General features: G+C 48.2%; 7 protein-coding genes across 7 annotated transcripts; 3 read left to right on the top strand and 4 right to left on the bottom strand.

Annotated features, from left to right (window-relative positions):
• Positions 1-4,244: 4,244 nt before the first annotated feature.
• On the bottom strand, positions 4,245-5,390 carry PEX2_105590 (uncharacterized protein; the record flags this gene model as incomplete). Its single annotated transcript, XM_016747827.1, has 1 exon — positions 4,245-5,390. The coding sequence occupies one exon, from the start codon at positions 5,388-5,390 to the stop codon at positions 4,245-4,247; it is 1,146 nt and encodes a 381-aa protein (XP_016593314.1).
• A 3,162-nt stretch (positions 5,391-8,552) lies between these two features.
• On the top strand, positions 8,553-10,115 carry wetA (developmental regulatory protein WetA; the record flags this gene model as incomplete). Its single annotated transcript, XM_016747826.1, has 1 exon — positions 8,553-10,115. One exon carries the CDS (start codon positions 8,553-8,555, stop codon positions 10,113-10,115), a length of 1,563 nt encoding a protein of 520 aa, XP_016593313.1.
• Positions 10,116-11,674: 1,559 nt separating this feature from the next.
• On the top strand, positions 11,675-14,707 carry PEX2_105570 (argonaute family protein; the record flags this gene model as incomplete). The annotated part of the gene is made up of 3 exons (XM_016747825.1): positions 11,675-11,865; positions 11,918-12,978; positions 13,038-14,707. The coding sequence occupies 3 exons, from the start codon at positions 11,675-11,677 to the stop codon at positions 14,705-14,707; spliced, it is 2,922 nt and encodes a 973-aa protein (XP_016593312.1).
• A 921-nt stretch (positions 14,708-15,628) lies between these two features.
• Positions 15,629-16,354, bottom strand: PEX2_105560 (uncharacterized protein; the record flags this gene model as incomplete). The annotated part of the gene is made up of 3 exons (XM_016747824.1): positions 15,629-16,020; positions 16,113-16,229; positions 16,288-16,354. 3 exons carry the CDS (start codon positions 16,352-16,354, stop codon positions 15,629-15,631), a joined length of 576 nt encoding a protein of 191 aa, XP_016593311.1.
• Positions 16,355-16,713: 359 nt separating this feature from the next.
• Positions 16,714-18,763, top strand: PEX2_105550 (calponin homology domain protein; the record flags this gene model as incomplete). The annotated part of the gene is made up of 2 exons (XM_016747823.1): positions 16,714-16,880; positions 16,984-18,763. 2 exons carry the CDS (start codon positions 16,714-16,716, stop codon positions 18,761-18,763), a joined length of 1,947 nt encoding a protein of 648 aa, XP_016593310.1.
• Positions 18,764-19,497: 734 nt separating this feature from the next.
• PEX2_105540 (uncharacterized protein) lies at positions 19,498-21,370 on the bottom strand (the record flags this gene model as incomplete). The annotated part of the gene is made up of 2 exons (XM_016747822.1): positions 19,498-21,152; positions 21,235-21,370. 2 exons carry the CDS (start codon positions 21,368-21,370, stop codon positions 19,498-19,500), a joined length of 1,791 nt encoding a protein of 596 aa, XP_016593309.1.
• Positions 21,371-22,615: 1,245 nt separating this feature from the next.
• Positions 22,616-23,290, bottom strand: PEX2_105530 (ORMDL family protein; the record flags this gene model as incomplete). Its single annotated transcript, XM_016747821.1, has 3 exons — positions 22,616-22,666; positions 22,728-23,086; positions 23,161-23,290. 3 exons carry the CDS (start codon positions 23,288-23,290, stop codon positions 22,616-22,618), a joined length of 540 nt encoding a protein of 179 aa, XP_016593308.1.
• Between the last annotated feature and the right edge of the window lie 518 nt (positions 23,291-23,808).

Here is a 23,808-nt window from a genome sequence, read left to right as displayed (position 1 = left end):
GAAAAAAAAAGGCAGCCCATCGCAATCGTGCCCCAGACAAGGAAAAAAACAATGTTCCAGAGATCGGCACGCTAAAGTGCCCCGCTCGCACCTTGTTTCAGACCTCATTGGCTGTAGGTAGCCAATCATTGAATGGAGTTCCATGGATTCAGGCGGCGGGGGCACTCAGTTAGCCTTTAGCGCCATTCCTTTCTGGTACAATTATTGATTTTTGCCTCGATTCATTCCGTAAAAAAGATCTTTACCCAGATGCGTGTACTCCGTACTCCGCAGGGTAAATCGGCTTTCAAGGTGTTTTTCGGGAATTATTTGTAATTGTGATTTGGAAAATCCGAATATCTCATTTAAGTATGACCCGCTAATATTACGGGGCACATTCGGTAGTGCATCTCTTAGCGCATAACATCCTTTTTCCACACGTTCCTCAGCCGTTCCACAGGTCCCAGGGGCACACGAGGATAAGCCTGTGGCGTAGAAACGCTATGCTCGGTCCCCATTTTCGAGTTTCTAGAAACTTTATGTATACACCTAGGCAAATTGCACAATTTGAAACCTTGGAACACTTTAGAATCTGAGACAAATATCCCAAATTATATCAATTTCCCCAATCAGCATCTGCTTAGGTGTGGCCCCCGATGTGACGCGCACCTGCCCAGATGGGCGTACCTAATCTGAGCCATTTGTCTATCAACTCTGGATCCTCCAATCAACTCCTTTGCCGCACTCGAACCCGTGGAAGACGACCAGATTCATTTTTCAGATGAACTCCCGAGATCCTACTTATGTAACTAGGTAAGCGAATGAGAAGCTGAGAGCGCGATCTCATTATATTGTATGTTGTAGCTGAAAACATGATAATACGAAGTGCGGAATGTACGGAGTACTCCGTACCCACCTAAGCATAAAATATCGGAGATGACAGGACTTCGGGTTAGGTGGGTGGGCCCATATGATAATGAACAATAATACGGAGTACATAGGGTATGACTATTGCCAGATGCTCTAGTGCATAGCACGCACTAGCAGTAACTAATGATCATAATGGATATTGTCATAATAAAATCCAAGTCATGTAAGAATATCAGGACTTCCCTACCTACAGATATTCCAGAAAAAGCAAAGAACAAACGTACAGGGCACAAATTGTTATTGCACCTTGCAGGGCTGCTCTATAGATCCAGTGATATATCAGATTCTATCCTCATGATTTTCCTTGATCTGTCCTACTTCTCACCCCTAGAAGCAGTTTACAGTTTACTATGTACAGCATCAACATCCTGGGGCCTCGTCCAAGTACCAACTTCAGGCCATCTCACGCAGGAGTCACCTGTATCGCACAATGAAACACTAAACGTTGTAGCCAGCGTTGAAACATCATCACCCTCACTGGTTCCTCAAATAAGCCTTCACCCACAGCCATGTCTGCATTTCGATCCCCGACACCCCATCGCACCGTAACACGCGTGGCTGTAGCTACAATTCGTAATCGCCACCAGAAGAAGCTTGGTTCCCCTAGCGACCCCTGGTCCTGAACAAGCGTATGCATCCCATCCCCGAACTCCATTATTGGAGCCGACATACCCCATACGGCAAGAAAAACGCTCCACTCTGTTCTCTAGCTGTCAAACCCTTCATGACAATCCGTCCGGGCTCCACAATCTAGCGTGTACGGGGACTTCAATAAAGCTAAGGATCCTGCCGTGATCGTCAAAGGACTGATTATTTGGATTGATGGATTGGTCGAATATCTCCGCGATCTCTTCTTCATCTGTCTATTTCTCCGTGGAATACTCCACGCTTGAGAGCCATGCAATGTGGATGACATAGTACGGTGTACAGAGCATATCGTATGCCCTGTACTACATATATTTTGTTATTGGATCCTCGATCGTCGACCCGCACACTATGCTGCAGAATATCTTCCGAATGAGGAAATACGTGATCGTCAATGATCGACATCGAGTACCAAGGACGAGAAAAAATGACAGAGAAAAGAGGAATCAAAAGCCTGTTTCGGCCAGGGCATATTCACCGCATCGTTCAAGAGTCTAAAAGAAAGCCCCCTACTCCATATGCTACACCTTAGTAGTGTACGTTTTACTTTTCTAAGGTATTTCCCCGTGCTGTCTGTGCTCTATGCCGCTGTGATCGACGGATTTAATTAAAAACGGCAAGTTGACACTTCACCTTTAGATATGCACAAGTCATTTTTATATGATACGTTACGCCGTTGTAGCCGTCCAGAAATTTAATTAAAAACGGCGAGTCGATACTTCGAATTTGGATATGCATGAGTCATGTTTATATGATATATCACTCTGAGACAATGTGTTTTTTTCCGAAAGCACAGGTGCATAGTGGATACATCCAAGTGTACAACATACGGCGTACGGAGCACACACATTCGAGTTTCTTTGCTTTTGTTGGTTTTACTATCGTCGTGTGTCAAACCCCGAAATCCCGGGGTGGGTGATCTTCATTGCATGAAGATATACGTTCTACCCATCATAATACTAACTTCCTACGACAACATATTTACACAGATGGAACTTGTAACCTGTGGAGCTTGGCATCACCCAAAACATCATTTTATGTCACTCATCATCTAAATATCAAACTAGCACCAAGCTGCATTTTCGCCCCTTCAAATGAAAATATCGACAATCCCCGCTGACCTCAATGGAGCCAAGTGGATAATTACCCGCTGCAGGAAGCCCGCTGCATGAAGTCCCACCCCACGAGAAATGGAGAACAAAAACAAACAAGAAAGAAAAAAAGCCTCTTACAGGATGGTGCAGTAATAATCTACCTTGTTGAACCGTATCTATCAACCAATATCCATATCACTGCTTCTTTGCAAAACCCTACGGAGTACGGAGTACACGGAGTACGATCACCATACTAGCACCACTGCACTATGCACTAGCCGCGCACTCTCGTCCAAAAATACATCAGCCCATCCCTGCCCTGCAAGGAAGAAAACGAGAAATTCCCCGGGGCGGAACGCCCACTAGTGTCTGGGCCCTTTGCTGACTAGGATATGACAGATGAAGGGGCTTATCTGGCGTATCAGGCGTGTTGGAGGAGCGTCAGGAGATTTCTGGAAGGAGAATGGCGTGGTACAACCCCTGTGTTGGTGCGCCCCAGTTAACGATAATTCAAACTCAGCAATAAATGTGCAAATAAGGTACCATCTGTATGGCATTCCCACACAAAAGGTACAAGGGATACGAACCACAACATCTAATTTTCTCAACCCTCTGTATGGACAGGAAATTTTCATCTCGATATATATCATCTAAGGGGAATTGGGAAATTGTGGTATTAATATTGATAAGATATATCAAGTATATTCTGAGTAGGTAGAACACTCAAGGGCTAAATGCCATCAATATCTATGGTGTTGTTTTGATGTGTTTCTCACACATTTATATTATAGAACCGTGCAGTCATTTCTCCTTCGGCTAGTTTGAGGGTTGAGAAGAATGAATGTATAGGCTGTTATATCATTTGTACCTTTTACATGGCACAACCATACAAAAGGTACCAAATCTCCAAGATTTATTGTTCAGTGCGTGTCAGGGGTTAATAGTAGGTGTTTCCGAAACGTCCGGCTCGGGGCTTATGGTTCAGTCTGGTCATACGATAATATAAACTCCACAATAGTACCGTGAATACCTACCTATAATATAAGCACCGAGTACTCCGTTTGGAGTACAATGATGTTTAAGAACCGATAGGTCTTTATGTGGGACTCGGAATGGTTCGTGGGAGGTTGAACAGTCGTTACATGGGCTGATGTACTACTGGAGGGGCCCTCGGGAGCTATTTCGAGTGAAGAGTGACCTGTTTTTCTATAACAAACTCGCCTTGTCTGAGACTCGGGCCGTAGGTGGGGGTCAGCGCAGAAAGGGGCCGAAGTAGAGTGATTTGTCGGGTACTTTAAGGCCGGAATTATACGAGACTACGATGGGTAGAAAAATAGGCTAAGCTACATCTAAATCATGAACCTGGGAACATCTGAAGTTTTGAAACTGTTTTTGAATATCAAGTGCTAGTTCGGGAAAATACATGACACTGTCAAATCCTAGTCCGAAAGCAACTTGTGAGAAATTTGAATGCTTTTCCTGGCTAGAGAGCCGTCTCGTTGTGTGCCCCTCGCCAGATAGTTGGCGAATTCGAAAGAAAACGGTTTGTCATAATCGTAAAGTCGTGGTGTTTGTTTGCCGATGTGCAAGCAGATCCTAGACCTGTGCAGGCAAGGGTTTGGTTCCGAGGTCGTGCGCAATGCCGCCAGCGAAGAAGCTCAGCTCATCAGGACCAATTTCGACTCGACCACTCGCCAATCTGTCCAGCAGGAATTTCTCGATCTTGTTCAAGAGGGCTTGGTGGTGATCCAAGTCTAGGGTCGAGGAGCTGGAATTGGTTTGGTTACCTGTTTGCTCTTCTGCGCGGAGTCTAATCAACTCGTTGAGCTCGTCTTCAGCAAGGAGGTTACAGAAGGTGCCAGTGACATGGTTGGAGACTAGGTCGAGGTACAATGAAGGCGCACCCTCTGGATCCACGAGTTCGGTTTCTTTACCCAAGCGAATGTGGTCAACCTGAACTCGAAGGTATGTCTCGTACTTCGAGGCAGAAATCCCGTGGATTCCATTCATGTAAGCGACAAAGAGATCGCGGTCCAAGTCCACGGCATCACGCGAAAACTCTTCTGGTTGGTTGGTAGATTTGTGAACAAACTCTGGATGGCAATCTTCAGTTTTGTCGGACTCGGCGATGTCCATTTTGTCGAGTTGATCCAGAAGTGTTTGGGTACCTTTGGAGTCCCGAGCAAGCATCATCATTTCATGACAGGTCATTTGGTGATCAGAAGCTTCGTCATCGGACACTTCCATGCTGTCAATGTATTCTACCTGCGGGTCAAAGCGCACGGAATTCTCCTCAAAGGAGATGAAGGCATCGTCAAACGACTCTGTGTGATCCTCATGCGTCTCAGGGACGTCCCCATTTGTTTCATCCCAGACCGAGAAGTCGGAATCATCACCGTCATCCTCTTCGTCAGATTCATCGGAGAGTGCATCGTACTCAGAATCAATTCCATCCGAGCTATAGCCTGATTCCGAACCGGACTCTTCATCAGAGTCAAATGAAATGGTTGAGTTTTTGAGGATTGATTTCAAGAAAGGACGCAAAGTCGGTTTGGTAGTGGAAGTCGATGCACCTGACTGAGCTGGGGTGTAACCGTTCGATGTGACCGAAACTTCATCTGAGCCATAGCAGCTGTCGTGGGAGAAAGACATCTCAAGGTTGGAGAAGGTAGACGAGACAGAGCCCCACGAGCCTCGATGGAGGGTCGAGTTGCTCATTTTCTCAGTGATTGGGCTGTCCATGTTTCAGCGGGGCAGTTTATTTTGTGTGATTTGTCGAACTGCCCAAAATATCGAGACTTAGAGGGCTCTGGGCTCGTAGCCGAAAACACTCCTAGGCAGGAGAGATAGGGTTTGTGGAAGAACGAGGTTGGAAAAAGGTGCGATCAGTGAGTCGAGAATGAATCAAGAGAATAGCAAGGGCATCGAAAGCCTGCAAAGCACGGTGAAAAGTGCATAGTGAAGGCACACGGGAATCGTGTAAAAGTTTAAGGAAACTTGTCCCCAGCACAAATGTTGGAAGACATAATTTCCGATAGACGCTTTGTGATTAGATGTGGAAGGGTGCTTTCTTGCCAGTCTGGTGTGCGGAACAAGATGATCGAGACTGGTTGCTGTGGTGATTCGAAATAGATTGATATCGGTCACGGATAACACAGAGGCTAGAGGTTTTGTCGAGATGCATGTAGGGTACAAGCAGGTGGCAAGGAGAGATGCAGTGGTGTTGACGCGATGAAAGCGGCGTTGGAATGTCGCGAGAGCAGCAAGGGTCGCAACGGGGTGTCGCGAAAAAAAAAGGCTTATCGAAGACGAAAGATGCGACAAGAGGAGAAGAGCGGAGATGGAAGTAGAGAAGAGAAGAGTGGTCCACGTTTCGCGGGGTGTGACGGAGGGGCAAGATCCGGGTTGAGTCACGTCGACTTTTGAGTAAAGGCGACGATACACAGCGCAGATGAAGGAAGTGCGAGCGAAGAAAAGCGTGACTGCAGATGAGCAGTAACAGTAATCGAGAGAATTAAGTATTCAAGGACACGGGTTGGAGTGACCTGAAGAAAAGGAAGAGAGAGAAAGAGGAGAGTTCCTTCTGGAAAGGGTCGCCCCAATTTCTCGTCATCTGACTCAGCCCGAACTTGACCTTTTTCGGATTTTGCCCATTGGGCTCTTTCAAGGTTTCTTTGTCAAAATGCAGTCATCTGGTTATCTGCACTATTTTCTAGATCATTCGAACAATGAAGTTGATTGTCTATTGTTTTGAATCCCTAGGTAATTATATCCCATGACCAAGCATGAGACATGGAGCATGTAATATCAGCCTTTGAGAATAGCCTCGGGGGTACCGGAGTGCCGAGAACAGAGTACCTCTCAGCCGGGAGTTGCTTTTTTTAGTGTCATGCTCAGGATTTTCATCCCTATCTTTCCTTCTAGCAATATGCTATTGAATGACTGCACATCTCCTCGCGGTATCTACAACAAATGACTTATTATCTTGGAAGTCCTTGCTGATTACATACACCTTATCAAATATTGTTGAACGGCGCCACCCGCTATTGCCGCATCACTAACATATCACTGAGGTGTACGGAGTATTGTTTTTTTGATTCTTTTAGTGCCCCCTTTTGTTTTGGTCTCTCTTTTTAAATTTTGTTTGGGTCCAGCAGTCTGTCTGCATTCTGCACCAGCGCCTTAGACTTTGTTTGAAGAAACGGGCACAACTACCTGATGGGTTGAAGGCCTATCAGCCTGACCGAGAGCGCCTTGGATTCAGCTATACCAAATCTTGGTCTCAAATCGACCGGACAACTCTCACCTCCGATTTGTCAACCCTGCAGTCTCGGGCCTCCGAGGCCGCATGAATCAATATTCGTTATTTGAGTTTTGGTCGCTTTATTTATTTGTGATGCCTGGACTCAACCAAAACATGACAAGGATGCTCAAGGAAGCAACAAATGCCACCAACGCATTATAAACCATTAGCGGATTAAAAAATCGGCTAAACACAATTGGCTAATGACGTCATTTAAGATACAAGGAACAGCTGCAAGGTCCGCCGCCATTGAGGGACACTGCACTTTGACAACTAAATGCCACTTGGATTATTTCAAAAGGGAAAGGAGGCGTCAGATCCTTATCTCTTGGTATCGAAAAGGCTTGTTCTCTACTGCATTCAAACATGCCCTTATCTTGATCAACTTCATGCAGTCCAAATATAGAACATGGGGTCGAAGCAAACACTCCAAATAAGGGCCCTGGCCGGCGATCTCCTGCAGGTCAAGGTTCTCTAAACCTCTGAACAGGGGATACACATACAAAATGGGGCTTCCCAGGAAAATCTGTCCTTCTCGAATGCCTAAAACTCTTCTGTGCATTGTTCGGAGGGTGACATTCCGCCCAGCCTCTACGTTCCAACCCACATTCCGGACCGTCTATCACTAACAGGGCATTGACCAATCGACAACATCCCCCACCCCAATTGGATCAATTGGCTAATCATGATGAAGCAAATGAAAGAAGTATGTAGCCAGAGTGCACGGCCGATCATACTGTCACCCAAGTCGAGTCTTCTTCGGGCGGTTGATGATGATGGGATAACAAGTATCATGACGCTTACATTGCAAGTACCAACCTTGGAACTCGACAGATGATCATCCTTCTGCCACAGCCGTATGGCTGGTCCTGGTTCCTTAGCCCATCCTGAACGGCTCGGAGAGCGTTCCGACCCATTTCCTTTCCTAACGGCCGTGCTCTTACAAGTTATGCCGATCTCCAATTAAATGTATCGGGTCAACATGCCTAAGTTCTCCCCAGACCCACTTCACCAGCTCATTTGAGGACTGTTCTACTGCTTCTGGCTTAGTGAAGGAGGGTTGCATTCCCGTGGGTGGCTATCCGGAGCGAAACCTCTTCGGGAGTTCACGAAGATTGACAGCTCGCCCAGCCATTCATATTTCCGCAGCTACGATTGGCTTAGAGAGGGTTGAATCATTCTTCTGGGAGGTTGGTGGGGCCGGCCAGGAGCCAACCGGGCCCTCTATAGCACATTCCTTGTCCATCTTTAGAGCACCTGGAATGTGTCCAAAAATTCCGAGGCTGGTGTCCCTGGCAGCCATTCAAATAGGGCCTGCATCTGTTTGTTTGCTTTGCTTTCTTTGCATCATCTGCAGTGTTTTCTTTGATTGACAATCTATCAAACATTCAAACAATCAAACACTTCTTCTTTATTTGCATCCTTTGCACTTCTCGGATATCCGGGTCAATCCTCCCGAACTATTCCCAAACCTTCCCAAGCTCTATTCCAAGACCATATCTTTGGTTGTCCAATCACATCCAAGTCTTTGGATATACAGTCGCTGACTACACTATCGCCCCGTACTTTTGCTTTGTCGCCGCAAACGGAAACCCGACAAGATGTTCGCCCAACCATACGACCATTCGTTCAATGACTTGTTCAACCAATACGTCAACATGGAGAATAGTGCCGCTGATGGAAAAGATTCGGCATTGTCCGATTTTGATCAGCTTTTCCCGCTTGACTCGCTATCCAGTGACTGTGGCGATCTTCCACCTACTGTCTCCACTCCCAAACGCCATCAATCACCGCAACCCTGGAGTAATGAGTGGTCCCTGCAGAATGACGGGCCCGCCGTCGATCCTTTTGCTTTCCATGACACCGTCCACCCCTCTGCAATCTCAGATATCAACCTGAACAACTTCGAAGTTCCTTCTCGCCCTACAGCAACCCACGGCCTATCTACATCGCCTTCCACTCCTCCCGCTACCCCTAGACGGAAGCCTACCCGGAGTGCTCTGATCACTCCCAAGTCTATCCGCCATCGCAGCCCGAATGAGCGTCGCTCTCATTTGCGCAAGCAAAGTTTCTCCCCCAGCCTAATGCGCTCTTCCAACCTATCCAAAGCAAGAATGGCCTATCCTGAGGTTTGGGCCCAGCAAATCCAGAACTTCAGTCTTCACAGTTCTGAAGATCGTCTGCCGCTGTCGCCTCCTCCCTCGGACGTCCTCATTCAGCATGAAAACATGCCTACCGAGCAAATCATGAACCAACCTAGAGACTCAGCAGAGATGCCTCCTCAGTACGACGCAAGACTATATCACCAGTCTCCCTCAGTTTCAATGCCATCGCCGAATATTGCAATGTCGGCACGGCAGCAACAGCACTACATTGCCCACCCAAGCTCCTCCACCTTGACCAACTCCAGCCCTTCTTCTGCAGATGATATGTTCTCCTCGTCTCACTCATCTGACCCCCACTCTCTCTCCTCTTGGCAATCCGACTCTCTTCATGCCTCCTCTCTCTCTTTCACTCCAGACCTCCAAGGCCAAGATTCTCAATGGTGGTCCCCCATGCCTTCTCGGGTCGCTCAACAACAGGCCTCTTACCTCACATCTCCCACGCCTGTCCGCACCACGCAAAGCGTTGGTAGCCAAAATGATATTATGCAAGGAGGACTCATGATCCAATTCAATCCTTCCTACGACATGTCGGCGGAACACCCATTCTCATCATCTAATATGCTCCCCGCCACCTCTCAAAAATTCGACACCTCCTTCACCACTTCCCAAGTTCACAATGTCTCCCGTTCACCATCTCTCTCTCCCAAGGCCGGCACATCACCCCGGGACACCCACAATGGATCCATTTCCAAGCCCACCCATCGCCGCACACACAGCCGCAAGCTCTCCGGCCAGAGCATGAATGCTCCCAAGCCCGCCAAGGCATCTGGCTCCTCGTCCCGAGGCTCAAACAAGTCTGTCAGCGTATCGTTCGTCAACTTTACCGCTCACGACAGCAAGAAGATCCTGACCGGAGTTGCTCCCTCCGGCAGCTCTAAGACCAAGGCTCGCCGCGAGCAAGAAGCCCGCGATAGACGTCGCAAGCTGAGCGAAGCCGCATTGAGGGCTGTGCGCAGCGCTGGCGGCGACGTCGAAGCTCTCGAAGCCGTTCTCTGTTAAGCTTGTTTTTGTTTTTGTTTGATTTTTACTTCTGCTTCTTTGTCTCTGTTTCTTTCAGCCGGTGTTTTAAGGTTATATCATTGGGAATATCTGGTTTGCTTTCGGTGTATACGGTTTTGCTTTCAGGCCTGGGCCCGGGTGATTACACCCCCAAAATGTTAGACTATTCTAATATCTAGACTCTTCTGTGGATATCTAATTCATAATAATTTGTGACTATCCAACTTCCACTGTAAACTCTTCTTTTTTTCTTTTTTCTTGCGCTTCAGGAATTTCGAGAGATCCATCTTCACCATAATGGTGAGCTTAATCCTTTCTTTTTCAACCCTGCTACTATCATTAGCACTGACTTTCTGTGGCTGACTTTATTTCTTATACTGAGTTCTCCATATACAGTCCTCCACACACGCCCTCCACACATCAAGCCCTCCATACATCAAAACCCTCCATACATCAAGCCCTCCATACATCAAACCCTCCATACACCAAGTCCTCCATACCCCGTGTCCAATTCTCTAAGTCCTACATATCTATGACTTTGAAGACTACCCGCGCGCGCGATTCATACTCCAGTGCCGACTATAAATACCATCCCAAGCAATTTCTTCTTCTTTCTTCTTTCTTCTTCACGATACATACAAACAGCTCTGGTGAGTACGAACTTTACTTCCTTACACTGAATTACCCTTTATACCCTTCAACTGCATGTCAGTACCTATGATGCTGGCAGATTGAGCACTTCCTGCATCTCACTCTCATTGCATACCATTTACCTTTGATTTCACCAATTTTTCACTTATCTTTCATTTGCATTTCTCACTTACTGCTTTCACTATATCTCACTTTTTGCCCATTGATTGCTACATATCTTTTACCCCAAGCCCCAACTTGCCACCTCATTGAGATCAGGTATTTTGCCTTCATTTGCTGATCCTAGTCCATTCTGATATTCTCATTTGCTGCTGCCCATTTTCTTTTTCCTGGTCTACCTTGATTTCCATTTCTCTTCTCTCAAAGACTTTTCCTTGAACCATCATCAATCTCTTTTCATATCCCTACCTGCATAAGATATTCTATCACTACGTTCTATCCTGCATCTTCATTGAATCACCACTGCCATTGCCATTGCTATTCTCATTGGCATCGCTCTTGGCTGTGGGTTGAGCTATTTGCCTTGTTGCATTGCTTGCCCTACATTGCCCGTTGCTCTGCTGCATCGGTCCGTCTTCACATCACCATCTCCATACATCTCAACAATCTAATCCTTCATCGTTATTGACTCATTTTAACAGATCAAAGCAGCAAGACCTACCTTTTTCTTCTCCCTTTTTACAAAAAGGGAATCTGCGGTGGACAAGATAACGCTTGTCCCATTGTGAAGTTTTTTCTTCTGTTCGTCCTGTTGTTTTCGAACCTCTCTGGAAATACCCAAATAACTGGGGTTTTCGAGTCCTTGTCGCCACTTACCTGACTCTCCATCACGCGCAAAGTTCGCATTCTCACTACATCAATTTCTACCTTTTCGACTACCTTTTTTTCTCCAACCAGCATTCGCTAAAATGTCTGGTCGTGCTCACGGTGATCTGCCCATTCACGGCGGCCGTGGTGGTGATCGTGGCGGCTCTCGTGGCCGCGGTGATCGTGGCTCCAGTAGCCGTGGCAGTGACCGCGGTTACAGTGGTGATCGGGGCCGTGGAAGTGATCGTGGCGGTAGTCGTGGGGGTCGTGGCGGCTCCGAACCGCCCTCCGGGTAAGTTTATATATTCTACATCAAGGGGAAATTATATCTAACATACACACAGAATGTTGACGGACCCAATTGAAGCTCCCAACGCGCGCGTACATGCTTTGGAGGACCGCTACGTTGTAGAGTCCGCAAAGGCTCGCCCAGAGTCCGGCTCTTTGGCTCGGCGTCCTGGCTACGGTACCCAAGGTCGTCCGATTGTGCTTCGTGCCAACTTTTTTCTCATGGAGTTCAAGCCAAACGTCAAGTTCCATTCGTATCGACTAAAAATCAAGCCCGAGCCGAAGAAAGGGCAGCAAATGTTCGTCCTTCAGAGTATGTTCCGCAAATACCCTCTCTTCAACAAAGGAGTCGGCATTGCCACTGATGGGGCCACCGAGATTGTTACGACTGAACTATTCCCAAATAATCGAGAGCCGTTCGTTTGTTCCATGGGCGGTGGAAGTGGCCAGGGGAGTTCAAGATCGAAAGCTTACACCGGCCCTTGGGAGGCCACTCTGACTCTCGAAAGCTCTTTTTCCCCAGTTGACATGATGACGTGCCTTGAGGACGTTAGCCACCGAGGGGAAATTGAGAATGAGTCGCCCTGTCTCCGAGTACTGAACATCCTCATGAGTGCTTATCCCTACCGAGATTCCAGCGTCGCCATCATCGGCAAAGGACGAAACAAATTCTTCCGGATGGACAGGCGAAAGCAGTCAATGGAGATGAGGGGTGGCGCTGAAGCTGTTCGTGGTTACTACTCAAGTGTCCGTCTTGGAGCTGGACGAATCTTCCTCAATTTAAATGTTAGTCACGGCGCATTCTTCAATGAATGTCTGTTGTCTGATATACTCATTGCCTTTGTCCAAATTTACGGAAACGACCGGAAACTTATTGGCCGGTTCCTGAAGGGTCTGAAAGTCCACGCCTTGCATCTGGAAGCTCGAGAGAACGGTTCTGGGGTCAAGGAAAAACCAGTCCGAACAATCTTTTTTGTTGCCACTCCTGAGGATGGATGCAATGGCCCCAACCCCCCACGGGTTGTACGTGAAGCATCTAGTGCCGACAACGTGCAGTTCTGGATGGGAGATGAGAAAAAGGGAAAATACGTGACTGTTTCCGAATACTTCTACAAAAGTATGTTTGCTGCCTATTAGTCGATATTTGTGGTGGACTGTGCTAACAAGAAATAACAGCTTACAATAAGAAACTCAAGTACGCCGGTGATATGCCAATCGTGAACGTTGGAACCCGTGATCGTCCAGTTTATCTTCCTGCGGAGGTTTGCGAAGTCCTCCCTGGGCAACCTTTCAGGCCAGAGCCATCCACTCTCCAAAGACAGAACATGATCAAGTTCAGTTGCCGGCGACCTCCTCAGAACTATGCCTCCATTATGACCGAGGGATTGGACATCCTGGGAATATCTGAAGGACATACCAAGGCGGTAGGCATCAAGCCCGGCAAGGAGATGATCACTGTATCTGCCAGGATTTTGAACCCGCCGAATCTGCTTTACGGCGGCAAGAAGACCACTAACCCTCGAAATGGCTCGTGGAATTTGATTAATACCAAATTCTCCCAGGGCGCCAGCATCGGCAAATGGACCTGTCTTTGGCTTCGGAAGCGCGGTAAGGATATAGAGGAAGTCCTTAAAGATCCTGAATTTGAGATGGACGCGTTTTACAGGAAATTGCGCGACCATGGCCTGTCGCTTCCGCCGCCCTCCAAACCGTATCTCCAAGTGCTTCTCGGTTCAGATGATAGAGACAATCGAGAAATGATTAAGGAGGCATTCAAAAAGATCATGAAAGAGTTTCCCTTCTTGGTTGTTTTGCTTCCTACCACAGAAGGGAAAATCTTTGATTACGTCAAGTATGCCGGAGATCTTAAGACTGGCGTCCTTACGCACTGCATGCTGAGTACTAAGTTCAAAGGTGCCAATGAGCAGTATTTGAGCAACAACGCCATGAAGGTCAATCTCAAGATGGGAGGATGCAACCAACTTCTGCAGCCGGCGAACGCACGCTTCATTGGCGCAGCGAAGAACACCATCGTCGTTGGCTTGGATGTTACTCATCCGTCGAGCACAGACCCCGAAATCTTCCCCAGTGTTGCTGCCATCGTTGCCTCCACTGATTATCGCATGGGACAATGGCCCGGTGAGGTTCGAGCCCAGACGCGCCGCCAAGAAAGCATTGAATTCCTCAAGGAGATGATGCTCACCCGGCTGAACTTGTGGCAAAAGTCCAACAGCGGCAACTTGCCTCAGAACATTCTCGTGTACCGCGACGGTGTTAGTGATGGTCAGTTCGCTATGGTCCTTGTAGATGAACTTCCAAAGATTCAAGCGGCTGCCAAAGCGGTATACCGTGGAGCCATGCCAAACATCACCATCATTGTCTGCGGAAAGCGCCACAATGTGCGCTTCTACCCTACCAATGCGAAGGACCAAGATCGAACATCCAACCCAATCAACGGGTGTATTGTTGATCGCGGAGTCACCCGTCCTATCTTCTGGGACTTCTATCTGCAAGCCCAGGCTCCTCTCCAGGGTTCTGCCCGTCCAGCTCACTACATTGTCATCCACGACGAGATCTTCACCAACCCGAAAGTCAATACGGACCGCAAGCCTGCTGACATGGTGCAAGAACTTACCCACAGCATCTGCTACCTGATGGGCCGGGCTACTCGCTCGATCAGTTACAGTACTCCTGCCTTCTTGGCTGATAAGTTCTGTGATCGTGCCCGGAAGTATCTGTTGGCTTACTACTATGAGAACAACCAGCAAGTCCATAATGAAGATAAATTCAAAGGTTCTACCTTGAATATGGCGAGCGCATGCCAGAACAGCATGGTCTACATCTAACCTGACCATTGTCATTTGCTATTTTCTTGTTGATGTTTGACGATTTTTGCATCTTTCCGGCGTCTGGAGTTCCATTGATACCCTTTTGCTAGACTCTGTTGTTCTTCAAATTGTTCTTTCAAATTGTTTTTGAGCTTTGATGTTTGCAATGACTTATCTTGTTGAGCTGGAAGATTGCTCATGATGTGAAAGCTACGAAAAACCACAAAACGACCAAAAAAAGGTGCAATGTCCTTGCTTTTCTTACAAGCTTGAGGTGTGCCTATACTACAACAAATGTGGAAAATTGAAAAACACAAAAAAAGAGGGATGGAGGATTTGTTTGCATGAAACCAGCATGCATTTGCTTTATTGATTTTATTGCAATATCTTTGCTTGTCTTGGGGTGACACTTGCAGTGCAGCCTGAAAAATATAGAAAAACCAAAAAAAGGGGATGTTATATGTTAGAGTATGAAAATTAAAAATATTTAAACAAAACCGTCCATGTACCTGTGTAGCCACTAGGATTATTGTTAGTATAACTGTAAGAACCGAGAAGATCCTAGTAGATGATATGATTGAGTGGAAAACGCTGGATAACGAAGAAGCATAGTATACAAGTGCCAATATATATGGCTCTGATTATGTTGAAGCCCCCATGACAGCTTGGGCCACACCTGTGACCTATGAGGTCGAACACAGTGCATAATGAACCTCTATCCTTATACAGCAAGGAGAGCGGGAGGAGTTCAAAGACTCTTCGACATAAGATAGCCTCAATGCCATCTATGACCCGGAGTTCCATGCAAGATGTTTGTGCTGATGAATTGACCATTGTTACAAGGCGACAGCCTTCCATACCCCCCGGCACATGTCTCTGAAAGTCAAGCTTATATAGAGTATCGTGAAAAAAATGACCAAAATAAGTCGTTATCACCTTTCACCGCTTGGAACTAGGAGACCACGCTTCAGGCTGCCACTCCTCACCTGGGTTGGTCTTTTTCGCCTTGGCCCATGGGTTCTCCTCCTTTTGTGTCTTCGGTTCTGGTGTGGGTTTGGCCTTCGGGGCTGTTTCGCGGGATGCGGTTGAAGCCGGTATTTTTTGCGCGGGATCAGCTTTGGCGGGCTGATTCAAAGTCGCTTCATTGATTTGGGTTGCTGGTGGTTGTTGTTGAGTCTTGGGCTTATCGAGGACGGAGGCCTTGCTGGCCCAGCGTTCATCGGCCAGTCGAGCGAGTTGTTTGATTTGCGCCTGCCGGACAAGATCCTGCTGCTGCTCCTGGATGCTCGGGGGGTGTTCTCGGACATGTCGCAGCCATTGGTGCCATTGCGCTGTGTTGAAATAACGTCTTAGTTATGATTCAATTGTCTCATTCCCCTTTGCCCCGGAATAGCCCGAGCCTGTATCTTCTGACGGAACTCACGTGTCACTTGAACATCACTAAAATGTGTCTTTGGATCGAATCGAACAATGCGTCGGAATCGAGCAGCATTCATCACATCTTTGAACTCCCAAAAGGTATTTCCGGCGAGATCCTCACCTAAGAGACGGTTAGCGGCACTGAGACGCCATAAGAAAAACAGAAAGCAGATACTAACCGACCAAGAAGGACTTGCGCCAGGGCAGGCGAAGCTTCTTCCATTTGAACCACAAGCTGTTAACCATTGTTGAGTGCGTAGAATAGAAAGAGGCGAAAAAAAAAAGATCGAGGCGGGACTATCAGGAACGTCATCGGGGATAAACACAGCCCGGGCATTCCACTCCTCTTCTCCCCATCTCTCAGCCTTTTCTCCCTTTTTTTTCAAATTTCTACGACTTTACTAGAAAACTTCTGCACTTCTAGTAATTGAAACATTTCTTCATATCGTCATTTCCAATTGTATCACGGAACGCTCTCCTTCTGCTACCCAACAGCCGCCACCGTTAGGGCCGATCAGGCACCCGCAAAGGGATACATACCACTCAAGTGGCAACAACAGAACAACTACATTTCAAAACACTCGAGCATCGATTCAACACTCATCATGGCTTCAGTGACTTCGTTGGACAAGGATTTGCGCAATATGCGCCTATCCCGCTATACCCCGCAGGCAGCCGCGGAGGTACGCGACTGGATTGAGGAAGTGCTGCATGAGAAACTGGCAACGCCGGACTTGCTCGAAGGCTTGAAAGATGGTGTTGCTCTTTGCAAGTAAGTTTATTTATGTCTTCCAGGTCCCACCCACGGGTGTGTTTTTAAGTACCACTCACGGGTACAAATGTATGGACCCCTGGCTAACTCCTTTGATTACAAGGCTGGTAAACCTCGTTGTGTCACCGGGCGTGAAGTATAAGCAGCTGTCCGCGCCATTTGTACAGATGGAGAATATTTCGCATTTCTTGCGCGCATGCCAATTGCCACCTCTCAACCTTCCCCCGCACGATGTCTTCCTGACAGTTGATCTCTACGAAGCAAAGGATCCAGCGCAGGTTCTCCAGTGTCTTGCTGCGTTCAGTCGGCGCGCCAATGCCCTTGCGCCCAACAAGTTCCCCCGAACTGTTGGCCCACAGAGCAAGCGCGGTGTGGTCAGCCCAAATGCGACGGGTTCCTCGAGCACCGGAGCATATACACCCCGATCAGCCCGCTCCTCTAGCAATGTCGGGGATCCAGCTCGAACAGGCAGCCCTGCGAAATCTTCTGGGTCGTACAGTACTTGGGCCAAGAAGGGAGATGAACAGGATACCACGCCGGCTTGGAACATTCACCAATATGGCTACATTGGGGGAGCTAGCCAAGGGAATCAAGGAGTTGCATTTGGTGCTCGCCGACAGATCACCACTCCTGGACCTGCTGTACCAAGCCTTGCAGAGAAAGAGAAGCGCAAGCGTGAAGAGGATGAACGGATTCGTCAACAGAACGCAGAGAGGGAAGAGGCAGACCGCGCACATCAGCGACAGATTGCAGAAGAGGAGGCCCATGCCAAGGCAGAAGAGGAGCGCCGATGGGAAGAAGAGACTGCTCGTGTAAGAGAACAAGAACGTCTCAAGGTCGAGGCAGAGAAGAAGCGCTGGGACGATGAAAAGCGCCAATGGGAAGCGGAAGAGCAGCGACGTATGGCAGAAGAAAAGGAAGCCGAGGACCGCTTCGAGCAGGAGCGACAACAGAGACGAAACCTGAATGATAACCGTCTCAATGGTCAGTTCCTGAGTCAGTACCAGGCCTCCAAGTCCCAGGCTAGTGATGTCGCCGGTGCGGTCGAGGAAACAGCACAAAGCCGCCGCATCAAAGAGCTCGAGCTCGAGCTACAGCTGGCAAAGGAGCGGGAGCACCAGTACGAGACTGAACGCCAAGTCCAACCTGGAAAGACTGGCGATCAGCCTCAGCCTCGCAGCCAAAGTCGCCCTCATCCCGTACCCCCAAAACCTAGCTACGATCTCTCTTCCCTGGAACAAGAACGGCGACTGCTCCGTACTGAGTGGCAGAACACGCAGGATATGCCGGCTACTTCCGAGGCAGAGGAACCCCAACCCATCGAGGAGCAAGCACCACCCCAGCCCCCTCGTCCCCTCCCAGTGCCAAAGCCATCATCTTTCTCTGCATCGCCAGCGCTCCCACCCAGAGACCTGCCCGCCTCGCCCCGGCCCCTTCCAGACCCGGTAGCTTACAACGCCAACCGGGGCCACGAAAGCCGCGTGGATAGTTTCCTCTCCTCTAACCCGGCACCCAAATCCCCAACCCCAGCCGCACACCGATTCCAAGACTACACCTCGACCTCCGAAGTCGACGCCGAGAACAGCCGCCGCGCAGCCTCACAGCAGAAGACCAAGGCTGGCGGCTGGGCATCCAAGTCTCTTCTGGAACGAGAGATGGAGCGCGAACGCGCGCGCCAGGAAGAGTGGGCAGAGAATCAGAAGCAAACGGCGGCCGCGGCCGGGCGTGGCAATCAAGATGGCACGCAAGGCTCGGGACCGGGCCAGTCATGGGATGTTCATCAGTATGGCTACATGGGTGGTGATAACCAGAACCGTGGCGGTGTTGGCCTTGGTGTTGGCGGTGCTAGGCGCCAGATTATTGGTCCCCGGCCACCGCGGTAAATTGTCTTGTGTTGACTATTCAACTTAGGCTCCTTTCTCCTTCCATTTTCTTACCATTTTATCTTTCTACTTCTTCTTTTAAACTGTATTTTCCCTAATTCTGTGGGTGGATATCATCATTGAAACGGAAGACCTATTGTCATATTTCTGTGTTGGTGGATTATTCTATTATTTGCGTGCTGTGATTCCCGCCTTGCTTACTTTCAAAGGTTATACATAGAAATGTCGATTTCACAAATTAGACCTTTTTTCCCGACTTATTCTACCGTGTACATATATGACAAGAAGAAGGCATCCATGAAAACAAACCTTTCAAAACGATTATCTACAGAGACATCCCCAAAAGACTACCCAAAAAGACGTCAAAGTCGCCTATGTACCATACCTACAATACCCGTAAGGGGGGGAAATATCTAAAAAGACGTCACAAGGCCACATATGCGGCCGACTTTTCTTGTGTTTTTGACGCGATGTGGTTGTAGATAGTAATTATACCCTAGATCCTATAATAAATAGGATAGTCCTTTCATGGCAAGTGAATAGAATCGGCATTTAACGGATAGCACAGACTCCATGATCCTTGAGTATATATCAAAAATGTTATATTCAAACCAAAGCAAAGCAAAGGGCATTCAAATGCTCCATAAACGCCCCAAAGCACGACCATTAAGTATCATTGTCATCATGAACGTCATTACCACAACACTGACCTTCTCCGATCCCACAGAAATGCTTCATGGCAAGATATGCTCGACCATGAACTTCATCCTAAACCCACTCTCCTGCAAGTAAGCCCATTCAACCGATTTCCGATCACGACTATTAGTCTGCTCACGACGCGCAATCCCAGACTGGACAGCTTTCGCCAGCGACGGGGTTACAGAGAGCATCTTGCTCTTATACAGGAGTGTCATCAACGCCTCAAGTAGAAGGGAGACCTTGGCATTGTTCCCGACGCTCGGGGTAGCCGCCGCGTAGGGGAGGAAGCATTTCTCCAGCTTCGCCTGGGTAAGGTAGTTATCGTCGGAGCTGGGGGCGGAGCTCTCGCGGAGGACGAAGAGGAGGAGTTCGCAGAGAGTGGAGTGTGCTTCGGGGAGGAGGTGCGGGAGGTTGGAAGGGCTGATGAAGTGTTGGAAGATTGGGAGGGAGAGGTCGCGGATGTTCTCGACGAACATGTCGTAGAGGTTGTCTAGGGGCATGAAGTCTCGGGGCAGTTTCTCTGAGACGTTGGAGAGGATGCTGAGGAGTTGCTGGCGGAGGGCGAGGGAGGTGTAGCCGCCTAGCAGGAATATATTGGATTCGTGAGAGGGTGTTTGGCTTGCTTTGGGCATCTTGACTGGGTCTGTGGCTTCGTCCATTGCGTTTCGCGTTCCTCGTCGGGTGCGCTTGCTACGCCGTGGCTTGCCGGGATTCGATCCCTTGGCTGGAGGTGATGTCGATGTTGAGCTTCGATCAGCTTCGAGATCCTCGTCTGAAACATTCAGGTAGTCGCCGTAGTCATCCTTGTCGAGGTTGATATCGCCTGCCCTCTTTTTGGTATTATGCGGGTCTTGGTCTGGAATAGGAATTCTCAGCTCATCCTTGAATACTTCCTTGAACTCGCCGAGATTGGATTTGCCATTGGCGAAGATTGCCCGCATGATTCTGCGGTTCCGTCCAGCTGTGGCGTTCGAGGAGATATAGCGGAAGATCAGGCTTTCTCGAAAGATTCCAAGGTCATCGTGTACCTCCACTACCTTCGTCTTATGCCTTCTGCCCTTGCGGCTTTCTTTCTTGGCTGGTTCAGCGCCCTGTGAGCCCTCCCTCTCCGACGTCTGTGACATCTCAGACATCTCTGACCAAACTGAGGCATCCCTTTGGTTTTCTTTTGCCTCTAGGTACTTCTTTTCGCGCTCTTTCCAATCATCTTCGAGTACGTTGCACATAAACTGGAGCCATATCTGCCAGCGCTCCCACCGGGCCGGATGAAGTACCGAACAATTAAATGCCCATCCGACAGCGTGCCAGAAGTCCTCTGCGCAGCTCCACACTGAAGAATCTTGGTTGAATTTCGTATTTAGAGGCCGAGTATCAGGATTGCCATCCTCAACCACCATCGGACTTTCCCCGCGCCGTCTACCCTGTCGCGAAGATTCAAAGTGGGTGAAGCCGAAAGCAAGATTGAACTTTGCATCCATGGGACCAACAAGGGAATTCGTCAATCGAAGAAATCGCAAAGCTGCATTGGGTGCTTCTTTTTCATACTCGGATTCGGCGCGCGTTGTTGTTCTTGGGTGTACGAGCATCGTACCTGCAACGGCCAGATGCTGCGGTAGTGGAATCACTGCTTTTGTTGATGAGATAGTTCCCGATGCAAGGACATTGAAGAGAAGGCTATATGCTTGGGGCCCTAGTAGAGAAAACGAATAATATTAGCAGCGGCTCTTTGAGGTTTTCCCGCACGCGTCAAAACACGGGGAAAGTGGACATACATAGGCTATCTTCGAGGAAAATTTCGGTCTGTCGAGCCAGCTCCCATTGAAGGGGTACGGGGGACCGATATGGTACCTCTTCCATGGTCGCCATGGGCAGAGGGGGGTTTTTGAAAAGCCAGCTCAAAAGATACATTTTGTGCTGGCAGTAACGCGCTTATCGATAAGGAGTTGCGGCGGAGAATGGCGTTTGGCGCGTCGCAATGAGGTATATGTCCGGCAGAACAGTAGGCACTTGGATGCTGATATATGTGGCATTATTCAAGGGCATAGGAAAGGCATCCAAGGTAGGTTCTAGAGATATGTTAGGATAATATAGAGGTCAACAAAGTAAGAGAGGTTTGATAATCAATTCTATAAAAAGATTGAATTTCTTTGTTTCGAGGGCGGAAACAAAGGCGGTGGAAAGTATACAGACAATGAACTTGGCTATTTCTTGCTGGAAGGACCTGGGGCACAAATTGACAAGGAGTTGATGAGGTTGCTGCATGATGAATCCTGTGGTCAGTCAAGTCGAAGTATTTAGGTGTTTGTTTCGGTGAAAGTCTGGAATCTCAAAACTAGTTGAGGTGCATAGCCCTGGACATGTCAGTCCATTTCAATAACACAAAAAGAAGCAAGGGGACATCTATAAGCTATGAGCACATATGATTAGAAGAAAAAAGACTTGGAAGTTACTTTCTTGGCTTTGGTTTATAGTTCCTATGCAGATGGTCGCAGTATACATATCTATATTTTAAGTATTGGATTGCCTGCATGGTTTTTACCTCGCACATCGGCCTTTTTAATTCTTAACCTTCTTTGTTTATCATTCGAATATTTGAGGCTACCTACATATGTACATGTACGTAAGAAGTGACAAATACTTATTGCTGATCGAATTCTAGCCATGATGCAATAGGCCCCCGCATGGACCCCAGCCAAGAGATTGACCTGCATTACCGATCGAAGCTCTACATAGGGACAGATTCTTACTTCCATGTGGATAGATTGCAAAGGCGTTAATCCCTTACATTACACAGCCCAGGATTTCAAAGAGCCGGGACCCGAAAAAATGAAGCTTGCAAAATAAAAAAAATGCAAGGCTTGGATACTTCGAAATCTAGACAAGGATAAGCTGCCTAAGGCAGGCTGAAAGGAGGGGAATTTGGACTGGTTCGCAGTGACTTCTGCGTCTTCATATTTGCTGACGAAAAAGAAAAGTGAAACAGGATGCGCAGTGGCCAAAAACGGTTCAAACCCCCGTTGAACAATTTCGCAATGCAAAGGCCTTTTATGGAGAAAAGGAAGGGAAGGCGAGAAAGCTCGGGAAAACCGAGGAGGCCCTGGATACGCCAACATGGATAGTGGAGAGAAAAAAGGAAAGATTAAATGGGAGCCACTATGACTCCTCGGGTATATCGGAGAAGAGACCTATTCGCAACCGATGCGACTGTAGTCAAAAAGTTAGTCAATGAATTTCATAAGTCTGGTTCCGAGCAGATATGACATACGAAAGGTAGCTTGGGAATAACCACTCCCAACGTGGCTAGGAAGTTGATGGTGAAGTGGGTCAGATCGAAATGGGTGTAGTGGGTGCTGAGGAGGAAAAGCACGATAGGCACGCAGAGCAAGAACTTCTTAGCGGGTGTATACTGGTCGCCGTTGTCGATCTGCTCCCACATGTTGAGATTGTCATAGGCGCCGGCGTTGAATTCGAATGGGATGCCCCGCACCCAGTGGAACATGAGGAAGGATCCGAACATGTAGCTGATATTGGTGAGGGTCCATGAAGTTTCCTGCGAGACGCCCGGAATGATGTCGTAGAAGATCTTGAGAGCGGCGATACACACGAAATGGATGGTCCAGGCACCTACAGTCAAAACGAAATCCCACGTTAGTCCTTGATTTCATGATATGTGGTCTCCAGGATCTTTCGGCACTCACCCTTGGAATTCACCCAGTTTGCATTCAGATTTGGCAATGCGGCCTGATCACTGGTATGCTCGATAGACTCGGCCGGCTCCTGGTAGATAAGACTGCTGGACCGCCTCCGGCGACCTTGTTTTGAGGTCATGCTTGGAGATAACCGCTGTGGCCCTGTGTCAACATCCGGAGGGAAGGAGACCCCACGGGGGGCCAACAGGGAAGACACTTTTGAATTGTCGGACGCCAGCTTGACGGTTGGATCCAAAGGAACAGGGAATGTAGTACGGAGTGAAGAAGAGAATAATGAAAAGGAGCGTGGGGATGAGGTGGCACACGGCCCAAGACTGGAGTTTGCCGGTCGGATCGGCTTGCTGCGGTCACGGGGTGAGGAAGAGCTCTCTGATTCACCTAGGCGCGTCTTATTTTTTTTTCTTTCTTTTTTTTCCTTTTTGCCTAGACTATCTTTTTTTCTCTCTTTCTATTAGAGGTCTATAATTAGATTGGTTTTTTATTCTCCCTAATCTATTCCCTACCTGTTAGATTGGCCGAGCAAAAGGGAAATGCATAATTGGCCATACATCAATGTACGAACGTATGCATGTGCGGAATCTAGCCCGAAAGGACTAGAACTGCCCATGTACTCTATATTAAGGATGCAGTAAAGGG

Source organism: Penicillium expansum (genome assembly GCF_000769745.1).
Source record: "Penicillium expansum strain MD-8 chromosome Unknown contig362, whole genome shotgun sequence".
Taxonomy (NCBI): domain Eukaryota; kingdom Fungi; phylum Ascomycota; class Eurotiomycetes; order Eurotiales; family Aspergillaceae; genus Penicillium; species Penicillium expansum.
The sequence above is the reverse complement of the archived record's forward strand: the minus strand, read 5'-3'. Positions and strand labels throughout refer to the sequence as shown.